The following is a 15,275-nucleotide window of genomic DNA, read 5'->3' as shown; positions in this document are numbered from 1 at the left end:
TATTGCATAACTACTAAAACAGATATATTTCCTAATGCACAAATTAATATTGTATCATGGTATAAATGTAACTCCTGTCATACAGAGAAAAATGTCTTAATACAGTACAATGATTGTCTCTATATTTTCTTCCTTCCACATACACATGGTGAGTCAAAGGTGCAAAGCTATGTCAATGGTGGACTTTTCATGTCACCAGTACATAATTTACAGGAGCCTTCAAATTTAAAAACTGGGGCACTCAAAACTCTGTTAAGGTCATGCAGTACAGTATTTCTAAAATCTATATGTGCCCATGTTCTCAAAATCATAAATTACTTTTACAATATAATTACAGTATGTATACTGTATTACATCTTACCAGTGACATCAGCACAATTCTTGGTTTAACATTTATGATACTATACAGTACGTTGAAAACCAACATGAACTCAACTGTCAAATCAGTGTCCCTAGAATATAGTGCCTTTAGTTTTTGCAGATACCCCACCCACTCATAATTTCAAACATTATACTACATGTCTTTACCATTCACCCATGCATGAAGCACATGCCCCTGTATGATATGGTCCAAATCAAAACATAGTGCCTCATGTCTTGCTCAGCTTTAACAGTTACAGTATGTCTTTTTCCCTCTCCCAATGCTACTACTTTGGACAATGTACACAAAATGAAGTAGCACCTGGCTTTATGTCAATGAAGAGAATCTCTATGAGGCTAAGAATGAGCTCCATCTTGTATAGTAATTGTCCACAAGCTTTTATTTCTTCCTGGTCTTCACACTCCTGGGACATATTTACATCTTCAACACAAGCCTGGATCATTGATCTGAAATTCAAATAAAACAAAAATCTTTTTATTTAAACAAATATTCCAGAATTTCTTGCAATTCTTAAAGTACTGTACACTTGTAAATAATATTTCAAATTCAAAACAGCAGAGTAATGAGTTTTCATTGAATACTAGCAGCATCGAGTAACTTATTTTCTATTCCCCGAGAGTAATGAATCTGAGTTAATTTTATTCAGTCTTCATTTATTTGAAAATCCATACATTAAGTGATCAAATAGATACCTCAAGCAAGGAGATTTGCTTGGGCATCAGTGAAAGCTCAGGATACAAATGAAAATTATTTTCTAGTGTACATCATTTTAACTCTGTACTCAGAAGGAGGGCAGCCAGTTTAAGAATTTCTATATGTCTGAACTTATTTTTTATCCAAATGGTGAAAAAGTGAGTAAAGTATAAGTTCCAGCTCATATTTTGATGATATTACCAGGAATTCTATTTACAGGACAGAAATAAGAAGGTTCTTCCAACCTGTATTCTCTGCATTTTTTAACTAATAGAGGTTTACACTCATCAGGTTCAGCTTCTTTTACAGCAGCTTGCAAGGAGAGATAGGTGCCCACAGACTCGTTGATCAATTTTCGTGCTTGTCGACTCCAAAGCCATGAGAAGGACTCCACCTGATACATCTTGACAGGACCCTCTGTTTTTGATTGAGTTTCTGTGGGAAAGTATTGTGTAAGAAAAAAGAAAAATGTACCATTTATACGTATATAAACATAGTACAGTCTCTCCTCGACTTACGAGGGGTTTCGTCCCGACGGCCAGGTCGTAAGTTGAAAAGGCAAAAATAATACATAGAAATTCTAAAATGGGTCTCTTTTTCTTCTCAGCACCACGAGAACTCTCACTATTACTCTTGCCAGCCATTTTAAAGTGAATTACAAACGAAAATTTTGTCAGTACACATCGCGATCACTAATGCCGGGACTCGAAAATTAGTAATGTGAAACATATTTTAAACGACCATGGCCGTCGTATGTCCGGGTTGTCGTAAGTCGAATATGTCGTAAGTTGAGGAGAGACTGTATGCCGTAAATTGCGGCGTATAAGTCGACCCAGCGTACCGGTATAAGTCAAACTCAAGATTTTTAGTTCAAAATTCAGGTTTAGTTCTATACTTGCCAGATAGGTAAGTTGACCCCCTAAGGCCCAAACATAGGCGAAAGTGTGTAATAAGGCCACGCCACTTACATCAATACACTTACCATAATACCTTTCAATATTTGATATACTGTACAGTCTCTCCTCGACTTACGACGGGGTTCCGTCCCGACAACCAGGTCGTAAGTCGAATTGGTCGTAAGACGAAAATATTATACGTATTATTAATGAATTGTACAATGAACCCTCACTTTACGCGGTTAATTCAACCAACGGCAGCCCGCGTAAAGTGAGAAACGCCTAAAGTGAACAACATAACATATGGGATTAATTGAAATAGAGACCAGGCCGACCCCCAAACTCCACTTTTTCCCGACACAATACATACGTTTTACTAAAAATAACCTCCTAACTTTATGATGGTACTCGCCCACACATAATATAGAAGGGAACAGTCAATAAGAGAAGAATAAACTGAAGGTTAGGTTAGAAAAAAAACAAGGCTGGGGTTAACACTTACGTTAGTAGAAGAGATGGGTCGGCGTAGGGGAATGGAGGCTGGTTCCGAGGCAGAGGGCAGGCTACTGGCCCTCAGGTGAGTCTTCATCGGTGTCATCCACACTTACTAGTGCCTCCCTGACAAATCCCTCAAAGTCATCATTACTGTCTCTACCTCTGTCACTATCACTGGCTTGGGCTGGCTGTGTAGGGTTGCGGGCGAAGAACTCTGTTATGCTTTGCTGACGGCTGGTGTTTATGTTGTCGTGATAAACCTTGAAGTAGGGCTCCATAGTCTGCAACAGCTGGGTAGTGAAGATTTCATACCTGTTTGCGTCAGGGTCGTCGAAAAGGAGGAGCTTGGCTTTCTCGATACACTCGATGGCACCCCTAACATTACTATGGGATAAGAGGCGTTCTTCTTGGGATGACGCACCACCTGCCTCTTCACTGACGTCATCATCATCTACCATCTCGTCGGTAGTCACATGAGGATCCCTTATCACCTCCAGGATGTCGTCGTTGGTGGTCTCGGAGAAGCCTGCAGCTGTAACACTCTGCGCAGCTTCTCTGGCAAGGTCCACTGCTACTGCAACAGTCTGAACCTCACCAGTCACAGATTTACTCTGCCTAACGCCCGGAATGCCTTGCAACACATGTCTCCATGCGTGACGAACAGTTGCTACAGACAGCTGATCCCATGCCTCCACCAAGAAGTCCACAGGTTTCTTGACGTTGAATGTTCTCCAGAATTGTTTTAAAAGTACTTCTTGCTCTGCCAACTGTTGATCCTCGTCGTCTTCGCTCTCGATATCGGTGTTGGTGTCACTCAGGTTACGCAACTCTTCCTTGGTGTTGGTGTAGTCGTTCAGGAGCTTGAATTTTTTAGTAGAGAATGCAGCTTTTACATTACAGATTAACTCTTGGTCCATGGGCTGTAATATAGACGTAGTGTTGGGAGGAAGGAAGACCACTTTTACGTTGGGGTGACGATCTAACAGTAGGGGCGAGTGTCCTGTTGCGTTGTCCAGCAGCAACAAAATCTTGAATGGCACATTCTGTTGCTCACAGAATTTCTTCACATCGGGAACGAAACAGTCATCAAACCAGGAGAGGGACAATGTAGAGAACATCCACGCCTTACGTGCGGTCAGCCAGTGGACATTTAGCTTGGTCATGTCCATGCTCTTGTAGGCGTGCGGCTTGCGTGCTGTGTGGATCACCGATAACTTGAGCTTACAGGCACCGGAGGCATTGGTGGTAAACAGGACGGTGATGCGCTCCTTCTGCAACTTCCGGCCCCGACACTTGCTGGCATTCTTCACAACGAAGGTCTTGGAAGGTAGTTTTTTCCAAAAAAGACCAGATTCGTCCATGTTAAACACCTGGTCGTCGGTGTACTGTCCTTCCTCCATAATCTCACGTAAAAACGGAGGAAATTCCCTAGCCGCAACACGGTCAGCACTAGCTTCTTCACCACCAATGTTGATATTGGTGATCTTGTTTCTCTTCTTAAACCTCTGTAACCACCCAGAGGAAGCATTAAAGGGTTTGGGCTCTGTAATTCCCATCTTTCGTGACACTGCAGCATACAGTTCACGTGCGTACTCCTTAACTGAGCGCCTGACGCACCAAGTAGCTCACAAGTAATTTTTCTGTCTTGAGAAGCATCTGGTTGTGGCAATACTTGATCATAGAAGCACCTGTAGACTTTGTGATGTTCATGTGCTCCTTTATCTTGGCTGCATCCTTCTTAATTGTCCTGATCGTAGACTCGTTAACACCATGCTGGTGAACGAGATCAACCTGTCTTGTTCCTTTCTCCAACTCTTGTATGATCTAATACTTAATTTCCTAGCTTAAGGACCGTCGTGTCTTCTTTGGCTTAGGGCGGCTGGGTCCAGGTAAGGAAAGGTTTCTTTCTGGGGGCGGTGGTCCGGCGGAAGCCATTTTACAGAACAATGGATTCACGTATACACGGTGTGGCCTGGAGGGATGAAACTGCCGCGGCTAGGTCAAGCGTCGTCTTTCCTCCCTCCCTCCCGCGGGTGGACACGTCATATTACTTTAAACCAATCACAGCTAGCAGCAGAGGGAGGTAAGGATGCATGGCCCAATTACAGCCCGATACGTCATATGACGTCACTGACAACGCAACAAAGACACACACTGCGCAACCTACTCGCACCACTTACACAACATGGCGGGAGGTTTGGATCCAAAAATGGCGCGGCTCGCCAGCCGCTCTCCGCATAAAGGGGTACACACACCGCGGAAAGTGAGCATTCCGGTTTCGGCAGGGTACCGCGTAAACGTGAAAACGCGTAAAGCGAGGGTTGACTGTATTGTTCATTTTGCATATATAAAGATTAATTCAATCAAATACATATTCAGTAATAAACAATAATGAATCTTTTGTACATATTCTTGAAAAGATAAATGACCATGGTATCCTTAAATGCGCATGTATTTTTTGGCGTTCCCAATCTATCTCTTTTTTTCTTAACCATTAGTGGTTAGCTACTTCTATCTTTCCATTTATTAACATTAAATAACGTTACTTAAAACATATATATTCATTTTTTTACATTAATTTTACTACAGCTACAACTAGGGTCTTATTTTCTTCATTTTCTCGTGTAGAACTATTGTCCCGGACTCCCGGCTGTAAACACAAACGAAAACACTGGTGTCCCATCTCCTCTTGTGTGGCCATATTATAATTCATTTATATTGTATAAGGGGCATTCAGAATCATTATTTAAAGAATATACAGCTACTCCCCGACTTAGGACGGGGTTAGAGACCGACATCCAGGTCGTAAGTCGAAATGGTCGTAAGTCGGAAATGCTTAAATAATACACCTGTACATAGAAAATCTAAAATGGGAGTCTCTTTTTCTTCTCAGCACCACAAAACACTCACTTTTAAGCTTGACAGCCATTTTTAAGTGAATTACAAATGAAAATTTTGTCTCTGTACCGACTTTGGGAATTGAAAATACGTAATTTGACCAAATTTTGGTACAACTGAGGCAGGTCGTAAGTGCGGGTGGAAGTAAGTCGAGTAGGTCGTAAGTCGGGGTGGAGCTGTAGTTTGCAATTTTCATTAATTGTATTGTTTTGGGGGGAAAAGAAGGTAAAAAGCCACACAAAAGATATGAAAAGGTCACACTTGGGAACACATCTCATTATTATTGCTTTATTTTTATGGTAATTAATGATTCGCGATACGACGATTCACCTTACACTGCAATATTGGAGGAAACATTAACGTCGTTATTCAAGGCTTTACTGTAATTCTAGGTTGACTTATCATTGGAGCACTCCTGTGTCTCTTTATTCTCCATATCCCCTCCTCTGCTCTCTTTTTTGTGAATTGTTTCACCTTTCCATTCCAGTGTAGGAAGTCTGCCCCTATCCAATTTGCTTGCTATACAGTACTGTATTGCTTCTGTACACCTTTATTAGTCTCTCCTGCATCCTTCTCACTTGTCTGTAACACCTCACTGAATCTTTTCATCCATTCTTCCACTTTACATTTTGCACTGTTTGCCTTCTCTGCCATTCCAACACCACATAACCATCTTTACTTCTTACATCTTCCATTCTGGTAATCCTAAATGCAACCCTAAGGTTACTCATAAAATTGTAGCTTGAATTGTAAAACATTTAACTTGATTTCAGACCCATTTCACTACCATGAATTATGATATTGGTAACATACAGTAAAATCTTTTAATAAGAGATATTCTTTTGTCTGGTATAATTTTTATTATATTTTGGTCGTAAATACGAATGAAATAAGGATGTAAACTGAATTGGGTCCTAAATTATCTAAGGTTTCAAATACAAAAAGTTGTTGGTCGAACCGTTGTTATTTGAGGCTTCCCTGTATACTATAGGTATATTATAATACAATGATCCCTCGGTTAACAAACTACCTTCCATAAGAATCTTCAATTCAGTTAGCGAACAAAAATTCGGTAAACGAAATTTTTACAAAATCATGTCAACATGTTTTCGCTTGCTCACCAGCTGGAATATTAGTCCGCCAATACAGTAATCGGTTCTTGGGCTTAAATTCGTTCCCATTTGAATAAATATCCAGAAGGTTGCACTATTCAATAATTTTCCAAGTTTTATATTAAATTTGTTAGTCTTTTAATACTTATTTAACATAATTGCAGTACAGGAAACTAGTTTTTGGTGCGCCAATCAGCCAATTGACTCACCCAGCAAGGTGTCAGTTTGTATCTCTGGTCAGTGGAGGTAACATCTTGCTTGTGGCTCTCTTGAACATTAACTATTTTTATGTTTTTACAGTACAATTATTAAGGATCGGTGGTAGATGCGGTACCGTTCTTGCCTCGCAAGCGAGATGTCCCGGGTTCGATTCCCGGGCCGGTGGAAGTTGTTTGGACTTACTTCCTAGCCCCCATTAGTCCCTGTTCACCTAGCAGTAAAGTAGGTACCTGGTGTAAGTCGAAAGTTGCGAATTCGTATTCAGGGACAAGTTGTTGGAGCTTCCAATAACTTGAGGACATAAACCACTGACTCTTCAGGCTTCTACGCCCTTGACTCTTCAGGCTTCTACGCCCTTAACTCATGAGACATAAAGGCAAGCATGAACTTAACATGCTTCCCTGTTGGGCGCTGTAAATGCTTCTGTGCCTCACCTTACACAATGATGTAGGGGAGTGCAAAAAAACAAAAAACAAAAACAAAAAAATACAATTATTGGTCATTCTGAAGTTTATTTTACATATTGACAATATATACGGTAGTGCAGTGCTGTGTTGATTTAAAGAAAATAATCTTGAATTACACCTAGTGAACTTAAAATTTTATGGGTGAAATGACAGCATGAAGCATGGGGTGATTTCTCTACCACCCCCACTTCCTTCTCTTCTCCCTTCTCCTCCACCCCCACTTCTAATTCCCATCATCGTCGTCATCATCATCATCATCATCATCATCATCAACAACCACCAGGAACCTTCTACATACACACCTCAAAGTAAGTGTACTTTACTGCATTTATTTTTACTTTGTATGTAATTTTCAGCGAGCTGGAACCAATTACCCAACATCCCATTGAAACAATGGTTTCAGTTAACAAAATTTTCGTAACGAATTGTGTTCGTTAACTGAGGGACCACTGTAGCCTAGTATAGTATACAGTACAGTACTCTCAATTTAATGGAATCCGATATAACGAACTCGATATAGAGGAAGGAAACTTTTCTGCTATTTTTCACTCGATTTAGTGTACTAGTTCACTAAATTGAGATCAATTCCGTTCATACGCGCACGAAAATCAGGCTGGGTACTGACAAACTTGACTCGTTTTGATTCTTCCGGTGTGAACAGGAATGAGACAATTTGACTCGAGTCAAATGACTCAACTTGACTCGTTTGGTGTATATAAATGCAGCCAAAGACAGGAGCTTCCTGGAGGAATGAGGCACTATAGGTAGGAAGAAGCATGAATGTTTTGTTTTGTCTTACCTTTCTCAGCCTCACTGTGAGCTTTATGTGGAAACACCATAAGGGTACTGATACCTCCAATCACACCATGCATGTCTTTGGCAATCACTGGATCTTTGATACTCTGTAAAGAAAAGAAAATAAACATATAAAATTGGGATGACAATAGTACTGTACACATACAGTAAATAAATGAAGTGAAGGTACTGTACTGTATACATTTTCCAGACTACCTAAGTTTCTTTACATTAACCTGCATCAGATTAACCAATAGCCATGCTCTATCTCCCTTTGTACAAATCAATATACTGTAGAGTTCTATGGTTAAACTTTTCCAAATTTTTACCACCTGCAATTTTTTTTCAGAAAATGAAAAAACTAACCCACGAGACCTCACCTAACCTAAAAGGTAAAGGAGACCGCTAACACCAGAAAGACCATGGAATTGCATCAAATTTTCAGGAGATGTTGTTTCGATGATACCTAGTAATAAAATCGAGGCGACAATATTTTAGTATTATATTCTTTTTCGTCCATCCTTTGATCATAAATTACCTGTTAGTGGGCAGGGCATGAAAGAAGAGGGGAATAATGGGGTAAAAACACTGCAAACACTATAATATGGTAATTTCATGTCTCTACATGCTTTGTAGGTGAAGAAATAAAACATTTGCCATACTCTAATTATGGCGCCGTTGGACCTCCCATAGTGATCATGTTTTAGTTCACATCGTCTGTTATACGGAAGCATCCATGGTATATATTTGTTTACATGTCCATAAACAAATAGCAATCTTATTGGGCACACGATTTATATTGGACTTAAATTATGTATTTATTCTAGAGATGTTGTTTGGCTGATAGTAAGAAAAAAAAAGAAAGAAAAAGACAATACTCAAGTTAAGAAGTTTAGTGACATTAGGTAAGGCTAGGTAAGGATCTAATACAGTAGGTTCTGTGTATTATTACTTCCGTTTTCGTGTTCAGTATCATTCAAATAGTATCTCCAGATATTTTGGTTAAATTCCATAAGTAATTTCTGGTGCTAACAGTCTCCTCAGTACCAGATTACCCAATAGGCACAGTAGGCACGTGCCTAGGGGCCCCGAAGGTCAATAGTTTTCAGTATGATGAACGCAGAGAGAATACCGGGGACTTGTTTTCTCATGAATAATAACAGATAGTTCACAATAAAAAATAAAATAATTATTTTAATTGTCTACCTATATTTATTTGCAGCTTAATGACCCCCCCCCCCCCTTAGTCTTCTGTGTTGCTAAACTACTTTGAGAGGATTGATACCAGAGTCAATTCCTCTATTCTCAAAGTTTTAGAATTTATTCCAAAACTCAAAATAATCGGCCATCACCAGTGCTGCCACTCTTGAAGTTTTCCACCTAGATCTGGGGGTTTTAATGCTTTCCTCTTATAAAGAACAAGAAAAGACCAACAATGCATCAAGATCGTTTGAATGCATTTCTGTGTATAGAAAATGAGTTTGTTAAAAATCTAGATTTTTCTTCACTGATCAGAGAAGGTTTGTTGCTTCAAAGGTGAGAAAGGTGAAAATGTGAGATACATAATATAAAAAATGTAAATGTTTCTAACAAACATGGGGTCTATTACGTTTCTATTACGTTTACTATTACTTTTACCTTAGCTACTGTCTATTACTATTACTCAGCTGTCTTTCAGTCTGTAATATGCTTGTGCATTTAAATGATCTTTACACATAATTGTTCTTTTCTTGTAAAATAAACAACCGGTATATGTAGTCAATAGCGAATCATTAGGTAAGTTTAAGACTAAAATAGATAGGTATTATTCTCTTATTAGGGACAAATAGAGGTGTATTATTTTTTTTCCACTTATCTATACAGTATTTGTATTTAGGATGGGCTTAGGTGTAGCTGTATTTTTTTTTTTTTACAGGAATTAGCCCACCCGGATACAGGTCGAACGACCCACAGAACTTTTTCAATAAACCGTTAATTATATTATTACAGTATTTATTTTATTATTACAACGGGGCCTAGGGAATAACAGACTGAACTAATGGGCCCCAGTGTCCTTTATTCAGTCTGTAATATTCTTATGTTCTTATCTATAACTATTATATTACTATTACTCAGTCATCTATTACTTTCAGAATTACTTTTGTTCATGAAAAATGTAGTGACTTCAAGAAATGTGCAATCGCAAAAAGCTTTGACTAAGACTAAAAAAATATAGCATTCATTTTATGGGTGTTTTGTTATTTTTTTCTTGGGGTAAACTACTGATTGGCAATAAAAATGTATTTATTGTGAGGAAATTTTGAAAACCTAACAATTTAAGAAGCTTATCTGTTATTGAAAAGTAATATACTTGATCTATTATTTTACTTCTACTTCTATAACCATTATAGCCCCAAAAATTTTTGATATATTACTACAAGTATTACAATTACAGTACTCCATAGACCCTGTAATAGTCTAGTGTATTACTATTTTGTACATATTACCTCATGTCTGGTTTCTGGTGTAAATAAATTCTGTACCCTGTAATTTTTCATATTTTTAAATGGAATTCTTAATTCTCTGTACTTTTGTGACATGATAATTCCACCATTTGTAATAAAATATTTGAAAATAAAAAATTGTAAATGTAAAAAAAAATTAATAATTAAGCCAAAATAGAACCTGGTTGATATTTCATTTATCTTCAAATCTGGAATTATTTTTTTTATAAAACAAAGTTTAAAGGAGCCCCTAGAGTCTTAGTGCCTAGGGGCTCCCGATGCTATTAATCCGGCTCTGGGTCTCCTCCACCTTTACCACCCAGAATACTGCAATAATTTCTATTCCTTTAAAATACAAAAGAATTCTTCTGTACAAAAGAACCAATCCCAATCTAAACATGGCACTGGTGGCAAAGTCATATTTTGCTGCCTTCTTCTTCCCATTTTGCATGTCAAAACCAATACCTCACAAAACTCAAATACAGTACTGTACTGTACTGTACTGTACTGTACTGTACTAGTTTCGGGGCATGTGCCTAAATTGTATACTGTACCAGTGTTTTGGGAATAATTACCGAGTAGGTGAGTACAATGACCAGATTAGGTTAGTTTTTTTAGTCTTGTTTTTATTTCCACATTTTCCTTCAGCTTCGAAACCCTACCTATCTTTAGTGGGACGAGGTAAGAAGGGTCATATTTAACAGTATGAGTATTGGTACAGTTTTGGCAATGAATATTTTGCCATGACTGGCTAAGTTCCTACTACTGTATAGTTATTTTACCGTGGGTGTGCTCTGATTGGCTAACCGTTCATTACCAGCAAACAACACAAGAACTGGATTTGACCGTGACTCTGGCGGAATTTGGCATTTACTGCATTACGCCGTGTAGCTATAAACATACCTATCCAGGAGTTGTTTGAATTTGTTAATTTTTTCCATATATATCCTTATCATTATAAAAGAGATAATATTTACTAGAATCTAATAAAACCTGACCTAGCCAACCAAAGAAAGCTACCTAACCTTACCTAACTTCCTAGCCGGAGGGGGTGGGGGGTGGGGGAAGCGGACCCCCGTCATATTAAACGGAAAGTACTTAGCCAATCAGAGTGCACTCACAGCAAAATAGCGTTAGTAGAAACTTAGCCGGTGACAGCAAAATATCCACTATGCAAAGTTTTAGTTTTGGTCATCTAGGGAATCTTAGGAATCAGCAGTTTAGACATTTCTAAGAAACTTTTCTTCTATGACGTTTTCCTCACAAATGACCTGACCTAACTGTGGGCCACCCCCTTCTCTCAGCATATGTAAGTAGTGTCCTAAAATTGTCTAAATTACGGATTCCTAAAGTCAAATTCAAAAGATTTCCCGGATGACCAAAACTAAAATAATACCTAGTTATTAGTGGAATAATTACCCACAATCCTCCTGCATATTTTGTATGTGTGTTGAGGTAAGAAAACCTCATCAAGTATTACCTTACCTTACTTTTAGTCATTAAATAGGTATTATTTTGGTATTATTATCGCTTCGGTCATCCAGGGAATCTTAGAAATTTAGGTTAGGTTAGATAATAGTTCCTGGGTTCTGTGCTAGGTTAGGTTAGGTTAAGTTACATTAGGTTAGGTTAGGTTGGTTAGGTTAGATGGTAATATTGAAGTATACAGCAACCACAGAATTCCGGAAATTCACTACACTCAATCGATAGAATTTTTTTCCTATGATCATTTTCTTATATTACACTTCCGTCGCAAATTGATAATAAGGAAGTTATTGAATTTAAAAAAAAAGAATAAAATCAGAGCACTGCTGCCCTTACGCTGTTGCTCAAGTTGTCTGTGTTCGTACGTTCGCTTACCTCCCGCGCATGTGCGGGAGGGAGGGTATTGAGTCGCGCACGCGTGGAGGGGGAGTGGGGGCAGCAGCCAATAAAAGAAAAAAAAGAAAAATGCAACATTTGATTCAACCAATTAGCGTTCAATATTCGGCGTGGGTGGTAGGATGCGGGACATTTTTAATCAGTTGCAACTTGACGCCATTATGAGCTGGGTGTGATTTTAATTATTGTAAGTTTATTGTATTATTTCATTAAAAAAATAAGGATACTTTAGAGAACAGAGGAACCCACGATGTATTCTGGTCCCTGACGAGGAGTAAGGTAAGAAATACTATAACAGCTATTTATATTCTCGTGTGGAGGCTGACCACGCGACTCTAGGGTTGTTACATAGCTCTTGGGGGTCTGTGGTGTCTCAGGGCAGAGCCCCCGGTTAGGGGGTTGGGTAAGTTTTAGTTTGGTTATATTGTGTAAGTTCGCAAGCACAGAGTACCGGGAATTCAGAACACGCAATCGATAGAACTATGATGGGGGGGGGTCTAATTCAAAATGAGTGATTCCAATAAAAACGAATGTCAGATTTGAACCAATCGCATCAAAAACCACCAGAAATTTTTTGGGGTGACATTATAGTCTTACACCGATCTTTCTTTCACTGTTAATAATATGTATTTCGTAATGTTTAGACAATTCTAAGACCCTTTTCTTCTATGATATTTCCGCCGGAAATTATGGATAACCGAGATATTAATTTTTCAATATTATTAGATATGCTCAGTCACAAGTATCGGCATTTGTCGTTTACGTCTCGCGGAGGTCTGATCCCCTCTCAGCAAGTGCTCCTTACCTCCGTCTTCGCTTCTTGAACATCAACAGCACATGTGCAGGAGGTTGTGTGGGAGTTTCTTTTTGGTTATAGCGATAGGAGACTTTATTTTTGGGCAAGAGTTTTTGTCTTAGCCAATGAACAATGCGTGGATGCGTCGGGAGCGGAGATTTGAATTTTCAGTACCAGATATGGCTGAAGAGGTGGAAGAGCTGTGCCGACATTGTGATAAAGATCATTTTATGTCAATTGCCGAATTTCATCAGAAAAATAGTGAGGCATTTTTTTTTTTATAAAACACAAGTGTATTACCAAACAACGTTCTTTGTACAAGATGTGGTGGCATGATCAAAGGTTAGGTTAGGTGGTTTTGTTGGTTGGTTGGTATTTTATTTGTGTGAATTACTCGAAAAAATCAAACTTTTTCCGTTAAGATTGTTGGGTGGGGGGGGATATCTCAAAGACTAGTGATTTCCAGCGAAAATTAATATAAAATTCGTTCGAAACTCATCAAATACCATAAGAACAACATATTTATATCAAAAGAAAGACCGGTGCCAGATGTAAACAAATCATGGTGACACTTGTGACTGAAGAAATCTAATAATATTGAAAATATATCTCAGTTATCTTTAATTTCCGGAGGAAATATAGAAGAAAAATGCCTTAGAATTGTCTAAACTCCAAACATTATGAAATACATGTTAATAAGAGAGAAAGACCAGTGTAAGACCATATTTTTTATCATATTGTTTGGTTGCTGTAATCTGCAATTTTACCAGGATACGTTAGGTTAGTTTGGATACCTAAATACAGGGTTGACCAAAACGGTTAGTTATGATATCTTTGGGATGCGGTCCGACTAATTACCCAAATGTACCCAAATATAGCCGGAATGAAGTCAAATAATGGTCCTAGATGAATAAATCGGACTGCCAATCACTTCTCGACTACTATTTGGTGTAAGAAAGTCACAAAAAATTGGAAAACTTACTTTATTCTGAGTTAATAGATCGCATGAATGTACCAACGGAGCGAGGAATTACCCAAATGTACCCAAATGTAGCCGCACTGAAGTCAAATGATGGTCGTACAAGCGTAATTCGGGCTGTGAATCACTTCTCGATTATTATTTGGTGTCATAAAGTAAAAAAAAATTGGTAAACTTAATTTAATCTGAGTTGTGTTGTGTTAGGTTAGGTTAGATTAGATTAGATTAGGTTAGGTACATGCACTTGATCTATTAACTCAGATTAAAGTAAGTTTTCCAATTTTTTTGTGACTTTCTGACACCAAATACTAGTCGAGAAGTGATTGGCAGTCCGATTTATTCATCTAGGACCATTATTTGACTTCATTCCGGCTATATTTGGCTACATTTGGGTATTAGTCGGACCCTTGGGATGCCCGAAACTAATATTTCACCGTTAAATAAACTAACTATCAGCTTATTTCATAAATATAGCTAATATAAACGCTATAGGAATATACAAGCAAAAGCGATTACTATAACAAAAATAGTTTCATCAGTTTACTACCAATTTTGGCCTGTGAAAAATATTCCCATTTTAACTCCATGAAATATACAGGAACTTTATAACTGTTATATTTACCACTACAATATCTTTATTTATGAAAACAAATATCTTAAATATAAAACAGAACTCAAATTGTGTAGTAATTACCCATCTCCCGCTGTTTTTCGAAACCATGTTCATGATGTGTTTGTTATTGAACCAGAACTACCTCTGCCATACTCAGCGGCACTACTGTCTGTACTCTAGTGTCTCTCATAACGCCCTTCATTGCTAGACACTGCCATTATTAGGTTGGCAATATATACACAATACAGAGCACCTACCTCAAGTAAGGCAGACTTAAGTATATCTGCAGTAAAATTGTTAAAGTCATGAAAAGAAATTAGTGATTTTTTTTTTACCTGAATCCAGACTAATAAGTAAGAGAGAATCATTCACCGCTTTAAATACAGTGAAAATTAACTAAGAATATTGTAGTGGCTCCATTTATAAGTCTCTAGTTGCGCAATGAATATCATTTGAATACCCCCGGTTATGAGTACCAAATTTATTACTTATTTGGTCTTATTTGGAGTATTATATTTTCCTGGTGATCTTGTCACCCTGGCTACAAATGCTGGACATGGTATTGT

General features: G+C 38.1%; 1 protein-coding gene across 3 annotated transcripts in view; it reads right to left on the bottom strand.

The window, feature by feature from the left end:
• Positions 1-14,917, bottom strand: part of LOC121867584 (nuclear pore complex protein Nup85-like) — a 60,059-nt gene extending 45,142 nt beyond the window's left edge. For all 3 annotated transcript variants that reach the window (XR_006089186.1, XM_042367603.1, XM_042367602.1), the window contains exons 1-4: positions 14,791-14,917; positions 7,962-8,064; positions 1,321-1,510; positions 683-828 (exon numbers count right to left, since the gene is read on the bottom strand). Coding sequence is in view for 2 of the 3 variants with exons in the window: in XM_042367603.1 (XP_042223537.1) it covers positions 683-828; positions 1,321-1,510; positions 7,962-8,064; positions 14,791-14,823 (472 nt within the window). In the remaining variant the exon portion in view is untranslated. The remainder of the gene's footprint in view (positions 1-682; positions 829-1,320; positions 1,511-7,961; positions 8,065-14,790) is intronic.
• Positions 14,918-15,275: the final 358 nt, after the last annotated feature.

This window comes from Homarus americanus, unplaced genomic scaffold (assembly GCF_018991925.1).
Source record: "Homarus americanus isolate GMGI-L3 unplaced genomic scaffold, GMGI_Hamer_2.0 scaffold27457, whole genome shotgun sequence".
Classification (NCBI taxonomy): Eukaryota; Metazoa; Arthropoda; class Malacostraca; order Decapoda; family Nephropidae; genus Homarus; species Homarus americanus.
Note: the sequence above shows the minus strand (reverse complement) of the source record. Positions and strands in the feature narration are given on the sequence as shown.